Here is a 19,684-nt window from a genome sequence, read left to right as displayed (position 1 = left end):
CGTTCTTCTCTCAATCGAATTAAGATTTCTAGAATTTTATTTCAAGAAATGCTATGGGGATGCAAACTTCCAAAGCGAAATAAAAGCAACAAAATCTCAGGTATTGAGTCGTGCATTTACAGCACAATACAAATAGATTGAAATTACATAACACCGTCACTGCAAACTTCTCATATCATATTGGCAGTGTAGACTACACCATATCTCACAATATATGGAGAACCATCGTCGATATATCACTGTGGACCTCTGTTTTTTTATAGAAAGTACATAAAAGATCATGAACATATGTGTTGCTATTGCTCAAACTTCAAAACCGAAATAAAACATATTAAATCATAAACATAGGGTTGATAGGTTCCATTAAAATTTAGTTTTGTAAACTAAGTGTATTAATAATATCAAATGTAATCACGTTACACATTCTTCTCTCAATCGAATTAAGATTTCTAGAATTTTATTTCAAGAAATGCTATGGGGATGCAAACTTCAAAACCGAAATAAAAGCAACAAAATCTCAGGTATTGAGTCGTGCATTTACAGCACGATACAAATAGATTGAAATTACATTACACCGTCACTGCAAACTTCTCATATCATATTGGCAGTGTAGACTACACCACATCTCACAATATATGGAGAACCATCGTCGATATATCACTGTGGACCTCTGTTTTTTGTAGAAAGTACATAAAAGATCATGAAGATATGTGTTGCTCTTGCTTAACTATTGGTTCTTCCTTATCAACCTTTGAGTAACTTTGTTCTTTTGATTGAATCGGTTTATTAGTTGATTCAGGTAGGAATGGCTCGAACGTCATAGCAATTACTATGAAGAGGATAACATTTAAGAAAAAGAAAACAATGTGATTTCCTGCCAGTTGTGATAAAAAAGCGTGTTACACATTAGAAACTTGATAAATCAATTTTATGAAAATTACTAATTGTATGTTAAATTAAAAATAAATAGTGCAATTAGATAAGAGAAAATATAGTATAGAAAATTGGAACATTTGTAAAACTTTTATAATAAATATATTTAGAGCAAATTAAAAAATTTCCAGATATTTTATTATGCTAATTCTCTTTTTTTTTTAAATTATAACTAAAATATTAATGAATATTTTACAACTGAACTCTCTTAGGTGAGACTCAATACGATATATTGTGAAACCAATATTAATAAACCTTAAATTTATTTGTAAAGAGGATTCAAATATGTAAAGTGTTAGATACTTGGTTTTTGCTAATTTAATAAGGTCAATTGTCATTTTTTCATTTTTCTAAAAATGTGGGAATGTAAAACTTTGATGTATCTTATCACTATTGTATCATTTTGCATGATTATGTAAATGCCAAATTGAACCCTTCAAATATTTTGATATGTTTCCTTATGTTTGGATGGATGGATCTATAGTTTTTAATTGAAGGATGTTATGTGTTGTGTTTATTGCATATTAATATAAAACCATGTATCTATAACTTGCAATATATATGAGGGTTTAATGATGATCTATAAATTACCTTAAGAAAGATTTCATTCTCTAAGTGAGGCTATGGTAATATTAGTGAAGGATGGGTGTTAGACTACATTTATTAATGGTAGATTGAACCTTTACCATTAAAAAGGCCAACAATTGATTCCATTTCTTGGAATCTTGGAGTCAATAAATAGATATCATGCATTGGAATCTTACAAAAGAGGAGAATATGATTTGGCTTAGTCAAAAGGCCTTGAATTTGCCAAGAAAGAAGCACACATTTATATAGCGAACTTAATTTGATACAAAGATGAACATATTTACTAAAAATATGTAGTCTTCACTATCAATTTTCTTTAAAAATATTGTTATATGAGTGGTTATAAAAAGGAATGTATTGCGAAAAAAGGTAAATTGTGATACAATTTGTACCTAGGAAAGAAACCAACATCAATATTGTTATATGAGTGGTTGATAAAAAGAATGAATTGCGAAAAAGGTGAATTGTGATACAAATTGTAACTAGGAAAAAAACCAAAATAAAAGCTAGCATAAACTAGATGAAGTTTGAACCCACAAGATTGTTATTTGGGAGAAGAATGCAATGATGGATATATGGAGAAATTTGTTTTCAACACTTATTATTCCTTAGACAAGTTCAAGCAACGATTTCTATGTGAGCCAAGGGGGAGATTTGTGCAAACCATTCTATCACTAATAAATTTCTTGTTAAATAAGAGGGGTGCATAGTGCCCAAGTCACAAACGAGATGGTAGCACATAGTAAGCATGTTGGGGATGAGATATATTGATTCACAATAATATGATAAATAATATTGTGGACCATAGTAAATGAAGTGGGATTTTTTCTTCAATTTAGATATCATGATCTAGAGGTACCTATTATGTCAAATTTGCACACAATTTGCACCTAGCCTCATTCATTGAGATGTGGCATATCCATGGGCCATCAAGATCATCAAATATTCATCTAATGTTAGAAGAAGTGATTAACTTTATTGGCCATTTTCATACAACAATATGTTAGGAGTGTTTGAACCTAGGTTTGAGTAATGAAAGTTATTTTCTTTAAAGTTTTAACAACCTAACCACGACTTGCTTGATGGCAAGAGAGTTGTATTTAATAATCAAAACTTTGTTTTATTTCTATCCACCGCCATGTTCATTTGTATATGTGTCCGCACCCCATAAATTAATATGGTATTAGCGAAATATCAATCCAAAGTATGCTTTTGAATGGAGATTATTTTCATCAACAATTGTACATGAGAATTGGGAAATTAACAACATAAAACAAGGAATTTACATTGAAGATATATTTTTTTAAATTTTTATCATGCTAAAAAAGGTTGCATCATTTCAATTTTACAAAGGCTCTAACATCAAACCATCAAGGAATAAACAAAAAAATGAATGATATCCATAAGTGTGATTTCAAGGATGGTGACTACCTAACAAGAACAAACATTCAAAACACCAACCTAACCAATCCACCTTGGTATAGTAGAGAATTGCAAACTAACATTGAAAGTGATGATATTCCCATGATAATACATGAAATGATGTAGATTTTGCAAAAATATTGGAGCCTATTATTAGTCTTCGTTTAATTAGCATGTAGGATATTTTACTTTGGTACACTCTGTTCATTATCCTTATCTCTTTTGGATGACTCGGTTTAAATTTATCACTCACCCACTTGACTGTATATTAAACAAGTTTTATCTCTCTCCATAATTTTGTACTCTAAATATAATAATACAAATGAGAGGATGTGTGCATGGCTCTGACATTTCTATTCTATTGGCATAGTCACTTGTATGCAAGTCTTTTCCATTGTTGTTATTATGCACCTATCAATTGAGAGTAAAGTTAAAGGCTAAAATGGTGCATGGCATGATGAGTATGTTCCAACAACTCACTAACATTCTCAATGAAAACTTCAACATCAACCCATTATTCACCAAAAAATTTCCATCACTGTTTTATAAACCTTCAAGAAGAACACTAAATTTTCACCGTGTAAATTTGAGGAGGTTGACAATGTTAAAAATATGCAACCGTAGTCAAATTCCACTTTGGACAGCTCACTTGATAGAGATTATGATTTTCATTGAATTCCTCTTTTCGAGAGTACCAAATCAACCTAAAGATCACTCAAATTGGATAGGGGAAAATGTGCTTATGAAGAAAAGCCCACATGTGAATATTTGATAAGGTCAGCCCTAAAGCAAAGTGGACCACCTTGAAAGGCTATAAATACAAGTGCCCTCTACCTCATTTAGACACAATGATGAGACACTCCTCTATCTTGGTTTTTGGATTGCACAGTTCTGAGACTTGTCTGCAAAGGATCAGGTTCGCTCTAAGGTGAAATTGCAGGGTCTAAGGCTCACATCTTTGATTTAGGGTTTTGGGCCCCAGTCGCAGGCATAAAACATGAAGGATTCGATTGTAGTCGCATGCACAGAAGCTCATCCATGCGAGTGGAGCCTTCCAGTGGCACGGAAAACTCTACATTCATGTGATTGAGGGTTTAGAGTTTCCGTAGTCCATATCTGACCCCAGTCGCTCGCATGCTAGGCTTAAGGGAGTTATTGGGACAACTATAGTCGCTCGCATGTCACCTCCTCCATGCGATTGGGGCCCTAAAGATGAAATCTCAACCTTCCAGAGATTCCGCTCAATAACCGCAAAGTTTGGCAGTTGACTATAGATAGTGACAGTTCATTACAGACTTCAGAATCAAGGTTTTTGAGTATATACATTGTTGGGTCCATTTCATGGACGTTGTAGTTGTTTTTTGGTTAGTTGCATAGATGAAGATATGGATCATTGTACTCTCTTTTGCTGAATCATTTGACGACAATCTAAGAAGAAGAATTTGCAAGGGTTTTCCTCATAGTGGGTTTTTCCCTGGTCTTCGACCAATCTTGGTGTCTCTATGTGTGAATGCTTTTCTTCTATTGTTCCTTTTATGTTCCGCTGCATTGATGATGATGGTATTGTTCTGTCTACATAGTTGCATATGTTACTGAATAATGATGTAAATCTGAATAATGTTATGATGTTATGGGGTGAACTTAATGTGTTAATGAAGAAATGCAATTATCAAAGCAAAGAACAATATATCCCTATGAAAAATTAACATGGTATCAAAGTTGGGCTGAAGAAAAGTCATGGAGATCACCCCCATGGAGACACCTTTGATGGAAGCAAGAGAAGATGGAGAAGACCTAAAAGAATTTTAGGGTTTGAAGAAAACCTTAGGCAATTTGTGTATTAGGGTTTGATGGATATTATGAAGTTAGGGTTTGAGAGAAATCCTTGTTTATGGCAAATATTTGAGATATGAAACCTTGCATGGTCAATGTGAATATGCTCAAGCACTTGTGACAGTTTTGATGAAGCCCTAGATGGGATAGTCTGATAAAGTTTATTGAAATAGTGAATGCATCAAGTGGACTATGGATAATGATGGTTCTTGAAGGTTGGTTCAAGAGGGAGGGGATCACCTCTCATTGAAGATAAGTGTCTCTTGACTTATGATGCTCCTTTATGTCTTTACTTTTGTTTAGACTTATAGATCTGATTATTGTTTTGATCATTACTTATACTTCCTGCATGTGTATTTGAGTATATGGATGCTTCTAACCTCCTTAATGGGATGTAATAAGAGGATCATTATTGAGGATAATTTGAGTTACAGGAAATAAAAGCTAGAGTTTCTTATGTCATATGAAAAGATGCACAATTATTTGAATACTACAAGGTATGCATGGTATATTATTCCAATATTAGATGGCAAGGTAATCCCTAAGGTATGGTGAGAATATCTCCTTCTCAAATGGTTCATGCATGCGTATGAAAGTGATTTTGATTCATGTTTCTTATGATGAAATGGTGCACTTGATATTGAACAAGTGTCTCACTTCTTAGACATAATGAAGTTCTTGATTCTATAAAGCTACTTGAAATATTGGTTTTTGATACATTGGCATACTTTATGTTTGGCTAACATCTATCATTTTGGATATCTTGATCCCATAAAGAAGGCTAGCACCTTGACTCTATTAGATGATACTCTTGACACTTCACATGCATAAGACATAATGGATTTCATATAGAAGTTTAGCTCATTGATTTCTATAGACAATACTATTGATGATTCTTGTGATGATCATGATGAAAGTATGGAAAAAGGATTGACACTCTAGTTGTTTTGGTAAATTTCTATTGAATGAACAGACTTGATCCTATTGATAATGATAAGCATGGTAACCATGATGATAGAAGTATAACTATGAGATTGATATTCTAGATCTTTTATTAACGGTGGATATGTTTTGATGTGATTAGTAACTATGGCATATGGTAAAACTGAATGCCCTAACTTGATGAATTGACTTGATAGAAGTAATTTTGTGATCATGATTCTTGAAATATGCTCCTATTAGCTATTTGACACTAACCCTTGATGAAAGATTGATTTCATGATGTCATAGTCGATGCTAACATATATATTCATGATGAATAGGTGATATAGTTTGACTTTATGATCAAAGATATATGTTGATGCATGATAACACTATAGACAGGTTGATGGCATGAATGAAGATGACTGAAGCTAATTCCCATTCAGAGGGGGAATCTCTCCATAAGATCCATTTTCCTATTATCATTTGCATTATATAAATATCCTTTGTTGTTGAAGTATGATTTATGGGCATGAATAGACAAATATCTGACATTGTTAATCTGCTGCAAAGTTCTAATCTGAGAAGATATAATTTTCCCTTGCTCTAAGCCTCAATCACACGGAAGTGGGCTTACAGGTGCGACTGTAGGCTCTTAGCCGCATGGAAATGAGGTCAAAGGTATGACTAGAGTCTCCCAACCACTCGCATAGAAGACCTATGGGTGTGACTATGCCTGTTGGACATAAAAATGAAGTTTTATGCATGAAATCAGATGTTCTCCTAAAGGATATCAGTCCTACGGACATGAAGTAGACATCAGAAATATCTATGAAAAGGAAAGTTTGAAAGTTTATTATGATATGAATATATACATTGAACTTGTGTTTGCAGGTGATCGAGACATGCATACAAATATGTCATTATGTTTAAAGTTTTTGCTACAAGAGTTTGACATGATTTGGCTGATTGATATAGATGAGCAATGTCTGGAGTTTTGACATGATGCTTGATAATGACTTAGAACTTTTGAGATATGTTTTGGACTATAGATATCTCTATGATAAAAATTTTGGATTTGACCTAATGACTAATGATTTGATTTGATGACTTATTTTCCTTGATGACAATGATATATGGGCATAGTGACCTTTAGTGGCTAATATTAGTGTTTGATAATGGTTTTGTATTGGCCTCATTGTTATTAGCACATTGGTTGAAGTATTGACAATTGTGATTCAATGTGAAGCTATCTCTCAATGAATGGATGGAACCTGCATAAATTGTTCTTGGTGTATGCATTTGCATCTAGTGACTTATATTATGATCATGAGGATGAATTGATACCATTTGGAAAATGATAACTTGTTGGCATTACAATAGATGAAGTCATGACTTGATGAGAGCTCTACTTGTCATCTAGTCTAACGAATTTGATACTGTGATATTGTGATGATTTTGATATTAGTTCTGATTTGGCATCTAAACTTTGATAAGTTGACTTAGTTGATTTGATTGTACAATATTGACTTATGTCAGGTTGAGCATATTGGTTTGGAAAAGTGTTATGTTTGCAGAGAGATTTGAATGAAGCTAGCTCCCTGATCCAAATATGTCTGCATTGACAGTTATTTGGTGAAGTCAAGATGATGTATTGATCCAAACCTATACTTCAAAAGTGTTCCAAGGTACGAATTTGATTATGGTTTTGGTTTTATACTGATGATCTACTCTTGACAGGAAATGAGCCTATGATGATCAAAGTAAGAGGGAGATGGATTCTAAAGCTCAAAACACTGAATCATGGCATGATGAATCGATTTCTGAAGTTGGGAAAGAAAATCCATATTGAAAAAACTATTGAAGAAGTATTGGAAAGTGGAAATACAAATCCTTGGACACTCTGATTGAATTTCAAGAAGTAGTGAAAAGATATTGTTGAACGCATCTTGGCAGCGAACAGTTGATTGAAGCATTGATGTTCTGTTTTGAACATCCATCCGTATATATACATGATGTGCATAGAACTTGAGTTGATTCATGATTGAGCCACTTCATTCACATTGAGTTGCTACGTAACATCCTTAAAATTACTTGCATGGGATGATCTTCCTATGATATGTGATTACTTGGGTGTACTAATGATGATTAGATCGTTATCGATGAAATGAGAAAATTTGAATGCCGCCTTAGAGATCTTCTATGATATCTTGGATGAGAGGTCTACGTCCATAACATGACCAAGGTTGAATACGATGATGCTAGCATGACTAGCCATGTGGCAGGATGAAGAAGCTCCTTGGAGAGTCGTCTGAGCAGGATTTGTATATGACATGGATACATTATGATGACAAAAAGTGGGAACTGATTGGCAGATAATCTCGCATATAGCTAGGACTGAGTTACCTTCATATATTGAGACAGTGTTGTTGTACGAGACAAGCTTAAGCTTGTGGTTGGCACCTCCTTGAGAGGGAGGATGAATATGGTATTATTTTGTGATATATATATATATATATATATATATATATATATATATATATATATATATATATATATATATATATATATATATATATATATGATTGTTTATGTTCTAATATGATATTTGATTTGATGTCCTGCATGAACAAGAGACAATTGCTATTGAGACATGATTATTACCAGATAAGAGCATGATGATATGTTTCTGATCTACAGAAAGCAGGATTGATCGAGAACATTGAACCAACACTTCCTCCCCTGTCTGAGCTCCTAGGGTGTGGAATTGAGATAGAGGGCTCCTGGGTTGAGGGAACTCTGGAAAATATGGTATCATCCCTATCTGTTACCATTAGGGTTGGAGTCAACCTATCTTGGTCTTTACAGAGTATACCCCAGTTGACATCATACCCACAAGTTAGACTTCTTGGGATTGGACCTTCCCGTCTGGCCAACAAGTTGAGGAGGCTTGGAGGCATGTGATCCTTACCTCTTGGTAAGTCGGGTATCTCATCCAAGCTCAGATTATGATGCAGGTGTTCTACCACATGACTATTGAGGGTCATTGTTGGGAAGATCAGTAGGCAATAGGATGGGTTGAGTAGTAGCTCCCCTATATCACCTATTGCTCGATATGGGGTCGTAGTAGTAGCTCCCCCGTGATATTCTAGGTTGAGTAGTAGCTCCCCGATGTGGTTCCAGGTTGAGATGTGCTCCCTGATGATATGATCTCCTATGTTGATGTGGGTCGTAGATTTGACTCCCCGCCGATATTTTGGGTAGTAGCCCGCAGACAGAGATTCCGCGTAGTAGCTTGATGAATAGAGGGTGGTAGCTTACGCTCCCCTTCGATGACAAATTCTTATTCTAGATTCGAGAATGTTCAACATATGAGCAGGGACAATCAAGAGATAAGCAGGAATGAGCAAGAAATGAATTGAGATGATCAGTGATGATATGATATGATGAGATACTTGAGATTGGATATGATTTGATGATAGGATACACATGACATGATGCAAGTGGAATTCTCCCTAGTTGAGAGGGAGTGTTAAAAATATGAAATTGCAATGAAATTCCACTTTGGAAATCTCACCTGATAGAGATAATGATTGCATTGAATTCCTCTTTTCGAGAGGACTAAAATCGACCTAAAGATCACTCAAATCGAATAAGGGAAAGTGTACTTATGAAGAAAATCCCACATGTGCATATTTGATAAGGTCGACCCTAAAGCAAAGTGGACCACTTTGAGAGGTTATAAATACAAGTGCCCTCTACCTCATTTAGACACAATTAGTAGATTCTCCTATATCTTGGTTTTTGGCTCGCACAGGTTTGAGGCTTGTTCGTGGAGGATCAAGTTCGTTGTGAGGTGAAATTGCAGGGTTTGAGGCTTGCATCTCTAATGTAGGGTTTTGGGCCCCATTCACAGGCACAAAATAGGAAGGATTCAACTATAGTCACATGCACAAAATCTCATCTATGTGACTGGAGCCTTCCAATCAAACAGAAAACTCTACATCCATGCAACTGGGGATTTAGGGTTTCTGTAGTCTAAATTTGACCCCAATGGTTTGAACGCCAAGCTTAAAGGAGCAACTGGGACAACTATAGTTGATCGCATGTCACCTCCTCCATGCAACTGGGACCCTAAAGATGAAATCTCGGCCTTCTGAAGATTTCGCTCGGTGACTGAAAGGTTCGGCAATTGACTACAGACAACGACAGTTCATTATGGACTTTAGAATCCATATTTTTTAGTATATACATAGTTGGGTCCATTTCATGGATATTGTAGTTGTTTTGTTGGTTACTTGCATAGACGAGGATATGGATCATTGTACTCTTTTTCGCTGAATCATTTGATGACAATCTAAGAAGACGAATGTGCAAGGGTTTTCCCCATAGTGGGTTTTGCCCTAGGCTTCGACCAATCCTGGTGTCTCTATGTGTGAATGCTTTTCTTCTATTGTTCCTTTTATGTTCTACTGCATTGATGATGATAATATTGTTCTTTCTACATAGTTGCATATGCTACTGAATAATGATGTAAATCTGAATAATGTTATGATGTTATGGGGTGAACTTAATGTGTTAATGAAGAAATGCAATTATCAAAGAAAATAACAATATAGCCCTATGAAAAATTAACAGATAACAACAATACAATTCCTTATTGGATAAGCAAGATGGAAATTTGTTAAAAAAACAATCAAACTTGAAAGACACTACAATGTTCCAATCCATGAAATGGAACTACTATCACAACTATTAAAAAAAGAAAACATAAGTTAAAAAAATAAAAGGATAAGAATGAATACTTGGGGAAACTTGCACATCTAAGAGAGGATTCACCTACAAATCTTAAAATATGGAGGAATACATATCCATGAAAAGAATAATCAAAAGAATAACATGATTGATAATAAATTGAGCAATTACAAGTGAGGGGGTGACCCCTTTAAATACAACTCTCGAATAACACAGTGGTGAGCCATTAGAGAATGTAACTAACAACTCTCAACTAAATTATTGATGAACTATTATTGATTCACATATTAGTTTAATGAGCTTATGAAAAAAATAGTTCATGTACAAAATATAGTGTATAGGTACACAATAAGGCTAACAAGATTATGGTCACTTAAATTCACATGGAGGTCTAGAACATTACATGGTGGAAGATCCATACCCAACGTTTAGTATTGAATAACCAAATCCTCATCAACAACCATGGATATTTAAGGGATGTCATTGAAAAGAGGTTCTAGCTTATTAGGGTATGAGGGTACGAGGGTGCTTTGTTGGAAAAGTGGCTACAACTTTGATAAATGTAGGGACTCTTCATTTAATAGTTTATTGAAAACTTAAAAATATGTCCATCAAGAGGTAAGAGACTCTACAAATACTTTGTGTTAATTTCATTTCGAGTTATTGTTTCATTTAAGGAAGTTCTTGAACTATTCTCTATTACTTCCCTAGAGCACACCTTCTAGCTTTCTTCCAAAATAGAGGTTAAGTTAAATAGAATAATCCTATCAAAAGAATTTGATTTCCTCTTCAACATAATTACAATGGATAGAACTTGACATCTCCTAGCACAACCCATCATATTGTTACACAAAATAATAGGTAATAGTGCTCCTACAACATAAATGGGCATCAAGAATAACTACTGGGCATTTTGATTACAAGTGAAAGGGTATTAAAGAAAAAAATTCTAACCTCTCTAGCCCTTCTTTCTAAACAGAAACTCTTAAGAGACATAGATATAGAGGTCAATTATCTAATAGTACATTTTTTCTTTTAGTGTTCACTGCCACATATTCCATAGAGGATAATGATGATACCTTGTTTACTCAAAGCTTCCAAATCAAGAATTATATTATACCATAATTATGGATAATGACATCCAAAGGAATTAAGTATCCTAGTATTTGATTGTAGACTTACAGTTTCTAACCACTACTCATCTCAAGTTGTATCAACTTGGATGGATCAAAGAGTTCGCGTAAACTTCCCTCATCACTAAGAATTGTTCTATCACCCTTTCAAGTGTGACCTTACATGACACAATGGACTATAATCTCATTCCTCTCAGTTGTTACAACTTAACCCTAAGCAAACCATACTATTCTTCCAAGAATGCACAATATGATGGCTACTTCAATACCTACATGTTGCAAAAGGATGATATGACATACAAACTCACCTTTACCGATGTTATCTTAGGTCAACCTATTCTTTTTGGCTAAACAATTGTTAAACAAGACACAATCAACAAATTCTTGTCATTGTTCATTGTCCAACAAGTCAAAGAAGACAACAAAGAAAACTTTCATCTAACATACAAAAAATCATTGAATCATATACAAAATTATTTGTAGAAACCAAAGGTTTTCCTTTCCCTTTGGAAAATGCATAATTTCATTAATCTTATTCATGGTTCTTCCCTACCCAACTTTCCTATATGCTGCACCTCACCCAAAGAGAACCTAGAAATTGGAAGGCAAATTACAAATAATTCGGAGGATTGAAAAATCATACTAGTACATCCCCTTGTGAATACCCTTACTTTAATATCTCCCAGGAAAGAGCAATAGAAGTGGTGAATTTCCATAGATTACAAGGCCCATAAAAAATTCAATATTAAGAATCACTACCCTCTACCTTAGATTAGTGAGCCTCTTGATCAACATAAGGGACCCAAATAGACCTCAATTTAGGGTGTCACCTAGTTTGGATGGAACCTACATATATATGGAAGGCAACTTTCAAGACTAAGTTTGGTCTCTATGGTGGTCATCTTTCGATCACGCTAATACCCTTACGACATGTCTCTTATGGTTGTCATCTTTACTAAATATGCAACATGTTTCTTCTTCTTATTAGGGAAAGTCGCCACATAATGTCCCATCTTATGAGAAGCAAAGTATTCAACTTTGCTCATATCCTTCTTCTGCTCACATATTTTCTTGGCCCCATCCTTCGGCCCTTCATGAATTTCTTCGTGCACGTAGCTGCAAGGGCCACATTCTCCTCATCATCTCCAAGCTACCAGCTAGAAGAGAAACTCCCAAGTCTTAGCTCCTCCTACATGAAATCATCCCATAGTCTTGCCTAATCAAGCAAGTTCTCTGTGGCAACAATCCCACGCACAAAGTTGTCACATTGTTTATAAAATCCATTTAAGCAGTTCTGACCATCTCAAAGTCATCCACTCCTCCAAAAGCCCCCAAATCATCACGTATCTGTGTTAGTTTGGTAAGGTATGAAGAGGTTCTGTCATTTTTTGCCATATTAGTGCTCCTTAGTTTCTCCTTAAGCACCAATTTCCTATTCTGATTTGAATTATGATATAATTTGCAATGTGCTTCCCAAATTTCAAAATCATGGGTTTGATATGAGGAATCACATGGTCTTTAACTGCATTAATAAGAATCCTCTTTGCCTTAAGTTTCTTCTTGTTATAGGCTGCCAATTGAATTGGATCTTGAGTAACAACATGCACATTTTGTGTGATATCCCACACCTCATTCTCCTCCAATATCAGTGCAATCATCTCCTTCCATGCATTGAAATTTGAAGCTCCTTCCTCAGACCTCATACCTCAAACCAATAGCCATGACAAAAGCAAGAAATCCCTTTCAATTAATGAGCAAAAACTGAGCAGAAAGTGTTGTCTCAATTGTTGATTCAATCTGAGAAACCAAGCTTTGATACCATGCAAGAAAACCACTCAAAAAGTTCACTACAATTCAAATTTCACTTGTAGAACTTTCGTCAAACACTTTGTCAACACTCAAGTTGCAATTCCAATAAAAACTATACTCAAAAAATTGCATTCACTCAGAAAATTGAATTCCAAGTTTTATGAACAACACAGATGAGAAATTCTGAACTTTTAAATCAAGAAATAACTCAGCAACCCATAAAATTTGTACTTAGAAATTTCTGGACAAAAGTCCTTGGAAAAACGCTAGAGGGAAAACCATTTTGAGAGGGGGGATTTTATTATTAAGCTTCAGCAATTAAAGTTCACACGAGAATTTAACTCAACAATGAAATTATAGACTTATCTCAAATTCTGAGCCACAACACAACCCCCAAATTAGTTGGACAACCCACCTCGAAGTGTGTTCTCTCTGTTTTCCAAATTGTATAAGCTATATGGACTATACAACCACAAAATCAGTGCCAAAATTGTCTTAGAAAGCATGCAAACAACTGATGTACAGTACAACACTCTCTCAGAAATTTGTGCCCCATCTCAGCCTCGATATTTGTGCCTCTAAAATACAGTATAGACTGTCTTTTTCTAATGTATGATCTACAATTAATTCTCACATGTCTTGGGATTCATGCCAACACTCATATCTTGAAATTCATGCCACTTGACTGCTATACTCAACAACTCATCTTGCTTCTTTCAGCTCGACCTTCTTCCTTCACATGAGTCTCTCACACAACAAAAATAATGGAGCTTCTTGTTGGGATTTGTGCCACTATAAAGACAAAAGTGTGTCCTTTGACCTTCCACTTAGCCTCCAAGATCAAGGGTTGAGATTTAATCTTGGGCCCTCTTGATCCAATGCTTGTGTTTTAACCTCTCATTGATATTAATAAAGTGCGCTTTTCTTATTAACTTTATATCTCATAAAATTAAATTAAATCCCAATTCACTTTAAGAAAATTTCCCACATGCTAGCTCCAAGCCTATGTGGAAAACACTTTTTCTAACTAATTTCTAATAAACACTGGTTGCTTTCTTTCACTGAAATCCTCGCCAATCGCTGAAAACCATATTTTAATTCTCCTTCACTCATGTGACTTGTGGAATGGATGTTTTGTTTGCCTTTGTCCTTTGCCCTCTCTTTGGTTTATAACTTTGATATGAGCCAAAAACCTAATCTTTAATGGTTGAGATCTAACTATGAGATCAATGACTCTATTTTAATTAAATTATTATGTTACCCACTTTAGTCGTTTTATTAAATAAAAATAAATTTAATAAAAGAATGTTCACTTTATTAATTAATTAAGTGAACTTCTAAAAAAGTATAGGATACTTTTAATGAGGATTTCCATAATTTGAAATCCTCATGAAAATACTTAATTAAGCTACAAACACTAGCAATTTTTTCAAATTTTGGTTTGTTACGCCTAAAAAATTGTATGTCTTTTGCTCATATAGCTTGGGAAGTAGTCTTAGTGTTAAGTTTTCTTAGGACTATATTGCTCTTTGCTTTGATATTTCATTATTTCCATGTTAGATTCACCCCATGAAATCACAACATTATTCAGATTTACATCATTATTCAGCAACATATGCAATTATGTATAAAGAACAAAATCATTATCGATGTAGCAGAACATAAAGGAACAACAGAAAAAAAAAAAAAAAAACATTCATAGATTAGAGACACAAGGATTGGTCGGAGACCAGGGCAAAACCCACTATGGGGAAAACCCTTTCAAATTCTTCTTCTTATGAGATTGTCATTGAATGATTCAACAAAAGAGAGTGCAATGATCCATATCTTCATCCATACAACTATTTGGCAAAATAAACTAAACAATATCCATAAGATGAACCCAACCATGCTAATAATACAAAAACCATGATTCAGGAACCTGTAGTCAATTATCACTCACTGTAGTCAACTGCTGAACTATGCAGTCAATTGGCGAAAACTTTGATCAACTAAAAAATACAACAGGGAAGATGTGTCATGCATGTGACTGAAAGGTTTTGGTCGAAATTTATCCATGGCTTGCCTGCAGCTGAGACCCAAAACCCTAAAAACAAAGATGCAAGCTTCGGACCCTACAATTTCGGACCTGTGTTAATCAATCTCTACGAACTTGCATCAGACCTATGTGAGTCAAACCAAGGAAGAGAATAGAGGAATGTCTCATGATTGTGTCCAAATGAGGTTGAGGTCATTTGTATTTATAGCCTTCCAAGGGTGTCCAATTTACTTTAGCGCTGACCTGATCAAATGTGCACATGTGGGCTTTAATTCAAAAATACTCTTTCCCTTGTCAAAATTGGTCCTCTCGAAAGGAGGAATCACGTACCATGGTTGGAATTTGTCATTGAGCTACCAAATTGACACTCCCTCTTAGCTGGGAAGAAATTCCAACTGCATCATGTAATCATCGCAAGAATGCTATTATCGAATCATATCCAATCTCAAGTATCTCGTCATCAAATGCCATCACTTCTCATCTCCACTCATCTCTTGCTTATTCCTTCTTATCTCTTGATTGTCCTTTCTCATATGCTGAAAATTCTCAAATATATAAGAAGAAGAATTTGACATCGAAGGAGAGCCCAACCTACCACCCCCTATCATGTCGAAGAGCACATATCAATCCGAAATAATATCAAATATCACATCTCAACCTAAATCTACATTAGGGAGCTCAGTCTCAACCTGAAATGACTTATAGCAGGGAGCACAATGCTACCACCCAGGAAACATCAAAGAGTAGATCATCAGGGAGCACATCTCATCTCATAACCACATTGGGGAGCACATCTCAACTCAAAATCTCATGGGGGAGCAAAACATCTTCAACCCCATATTGAGAAACAAGTGATATAGGGGAGCACATCTCAACCCATCGTATTTCCCACTGATCTTCCCAACAATGGCACTCAATAGTCATGTGGTAGAACACCTGCATCATAATCCGAGCTTGGGTGAGATACCTGACTTACCAAAGGTAAGGATCACACACCCTCAATCCTCCTCAACCCATTGGCCAGACGCGGAGGGTCAATCCCAACAAGCCCAACTTGTGGGTATGATGCCAACTGGGGTATACTCTGCATACAACAAGATAGGCGGAGATCCCTGGCTTGTCAAAATAGAAAAGGATCACCCACACCCTATGGATAACAATAGGGGAGATACCCAACCTACTACAAGAGTAGGGATCACACACACCTATTGTCTAGAGTTCCCTCAACCCCAGGAACCCTCCATCTCAATTCCACACCCTAGGAGCTCAGACAGGGGGGAAGAGTTGGCTCTATGTTCTCAATCAGTCCCGCTCTTTGTAAATCAGAAACATATCATTGTGCTCATATCTGGTACCTGGTTAATCATCATGTCACAATCAAATCATATATATATATATATATATGTATATATATATATATATATATATATATCACAAAAAGGATACTTTATTCATCCTCCCTCTCACTAAGGCAGCAACCACAAGCCTAAGCTTGTCTCGTATGAAAGCGTTATCTCAATATATGAAGAGATCTTAGTTGCAGCTATATACAAGATTCCCTGTCAATCAGATCCCACTCAATATTATCATAATGTATCCCTGTCATTTCCAAAACCTGCTCAAACAACTCTCCAAAGAACTTCTTCAACCTGCCTCACAACAAGTCATGCTAGCAACATCGTACTCAACCTTGGTCGTGCTTACAGCTACGAACTTCTCAGCCAAAAATATCATGGCATATCTCATAATAAGGCAACACACATGTAATGTTCCTAGGGAAAATTTATAGTAAATATGCAAAGCAAACATATAAAAAAAGCCACAAAATTTAAACACACGAATTAGATCGCAAAAATGCACCAAAATTGCGATGTTGAGCCATTTCAATAAATTCTGAAAGGGTACAATTAGGTGCTGGAAAGAGTGCACCTGGGCTTGCTCAAGGCAAGTTGGCTAAGCACAAATGAACAATAGGAAATCCCCCTCAAGTACGTTTCTTCTCTGTCTCATGGCTCTATGCTGAACTGCCCAGAAATAGGTTGTTGCATGATAAAATATGTGGCTAGGGCCTCTTGTAGTGCTCAGAAAATTCCGGGAAATAACCGTGGACTCTCCTCAATATACCTAGAATAACCCATGAAGGAATTGGGCTATGGTTGACCCTGGAAATTTGACACTCTTTTGTCTCTATGGATTTTCTACTGGGAAATTTCACCCTCTGTCTATCCTGCTGCAAATACTCCCAAAAATGGCTGCAAACTCCAAGCAAAGGCTCTCCCGGAATCCTCCTCAAACCTCAATCCCAAACTCCCTTCACAACTCATCTCCCAAGTGAGCCTCCTACAAGCACTGCACAGTCCCTGCGCTGCTGGTTGAGTCTCCTCCACACAAAACTTGCACCCCACTACTGGAACAACTAGAAAAGGATGGAACTCCCTCCTTGGGATGGCACTCGAAGTCCACCGAAGCAAGGGTTGAGATTTATGCTCGGAGACACTCATGTGCTAAAAAAAACAGCAGACTTGGCTTAAGCTTAAGCGTGTTATGTCAAAGACACAATTTCTGAATAGATGATTGAATGACCAAATGAGTGCCATCCTTTCCTTTTTGTCAAGATGCCTCCAATGCCCTCATGTGGGCCCTCCTCAATTTCCTCCCACCGAATTTCCCTCCAACGCATGCGTATTCTCCATGTGGGCTGAAATTCTCCAAGTGTGGCCCCCACGCTCCACTAGGGGCTCGATATTCTCCTTCTCATCTGATGTTTGAGCTTGCTTTTAATCAAAGTTAAATGTGGGGCCTTTAAACCCACATTTCCTAAGTGTCAACATGAATAAAGACAAAATTTATCAAAATTGATATTTCACTTAGCAATAATGCTAAGTGGGAATATCACAGTCCTCCCCGCCAAAACGTTGCTTGTCTTCAAGAAACTGTAATGAAGGATGCTGAAGTATTTGCTCCCCTTCCCAAGTGGCATCCTCATCTGGTAGGCTCCTCCATCTGATCAGGAACTCTTTGATGACCCTGCTCAAATGCCTCTCCTGAGTATGCAAAATAGCCTCAGGCTCCAGAATTATGTGCCCCTCATCATCTGTAGGAGGTAACTCGGCAGCTGTTGTTACCTGTTGTGTATCCGACTACCCGGGGTAGCTCCAACTCATATACCACCTCCCCAACTCTACGAGTGACTCTATATGGCCCATAAAAGTGAGGTTTGAGCTTCTCGGCCCCCTTCTGCTTGAGCGAAGATTTCCTGTACGGTTGAAGCCTCAAGAAGACCAAGTCCCCTACCTCAAACTATCTCTCGACTCTACCCCTGTCTGCATAAAATTTCTGTTGGTTCTGGGTTGTTTGCATGTTGTCCTTGAGAGCCCGTAAAATGTCTTAGCTCTCCTATATCCAATCCTTGGCCCTAGGGGCCTTGTTGTCTCCAAACATCACATTAGCAAAAGACAATGCATCATAACCATATAGAGCTCAGAATGGGGACATACCTATGGACATGTGGTATGTGGTGTTGTAACAGTACTCTCCCAAATGTAACCACTGTATCCATGCTCGTTGATGGCCTGTCACATAGTTACGCAAGTAACCCTCCAGCCATTTGTTGACTATCTCTATTTGCCCGTCTGTGTGACGGTGGTAACTAGTGCTCGAAGTGAGATCAATGCCCACCAGTTGGAATAGCTCCTGCCAAAATCCCCCCATCAACCTGGTGTCCCTATCACTGACAATGGTCTTCGGAAGACCATGTAGTTGAAACACTTCCTTGAAAAACAATTTAGCCACCTATGAGGCCGAGTACTGCGCTGAGATGGCAAAGAAATACGCAAACTTCGTCAGCCAATCAACCACCACGTAAATGCAGTTTTTGCCCTGTATTGTGGGCAACCTGGTAATGAATTCCATCAATATACTCTCCCATTTCCCCTCAGGGATAGGAAGAGGTTGTAGCAACCCAACAGGGTGTGACTGCTCACCCTTGTTCCTCTGGCATGTGTCACACTCCCTAACATGCCTCAGAATGTCATCCTTCAGGCCCCTCCACAGAAAATGTTCCCTGATGGTCCTGTAAGTCTTTGTGAACCCCTAGTGCCTGACTAGTAGTGAGTCATGGGAAGCCTGTAAAATCTTCTCCCTAAGTTGGGAGTTAGGCACCAAGTAAATCCGGTCTCTGTAGTAAATCACCTCGTTCATCACCTTGTACTGGTCCTCTATCATTACCCCATCAAGGACCTCACATGCAAAT

General features: G+C 36.6%; 1 protein-coding gene across 1 annotated transcript in view; it reads right to left on the bottom strand.

Moving 5' to 3' along the window:
- Positions 1-350: 350 nt before the first annotated feature.
- The window catches only part of LOC149167286 (protein ZINC INDUCED FACILITATOR-LIKE 1-like), a 588,984-nt gene continuing 569,650 nt past the window's right edge, over positions 351-19,684 (bottom strand). Inside the window, exon 17 of the mRNA XM_089431495.1 lies at positions 351-874. Within this exon, the coding sequence (XP_089287621.1) occupies positions 699-874 (176 nt within the window). The 3' untranslated portion in view covers positions 351-698. The remainder of the gene's footprint in view (positions 875-19,684) is intronic.

The sequence above is a fragment of the Pinus tabuliformis genome, chromosome 5_1, assembly GCF_031772625.1.
Source record: "Pinus tabuliformis cultivar Carrire ecotype Pingquan chromosome 5_1, CPIR1, whole genome shotgun sequence".
In the NCBI taxonomy this organism is placed as follows: domain Eukaryota; kingdom Viridiplantae; phylum Streptophyta; class Pinopsida; order Pinales; family Pinaceae; genus Pinus; species Pinus tabuliformis.
Note: the sequence above shows the minus strand (reverse complement) of the source record. Positions and strands in the feature narration are given on the sequence as shown.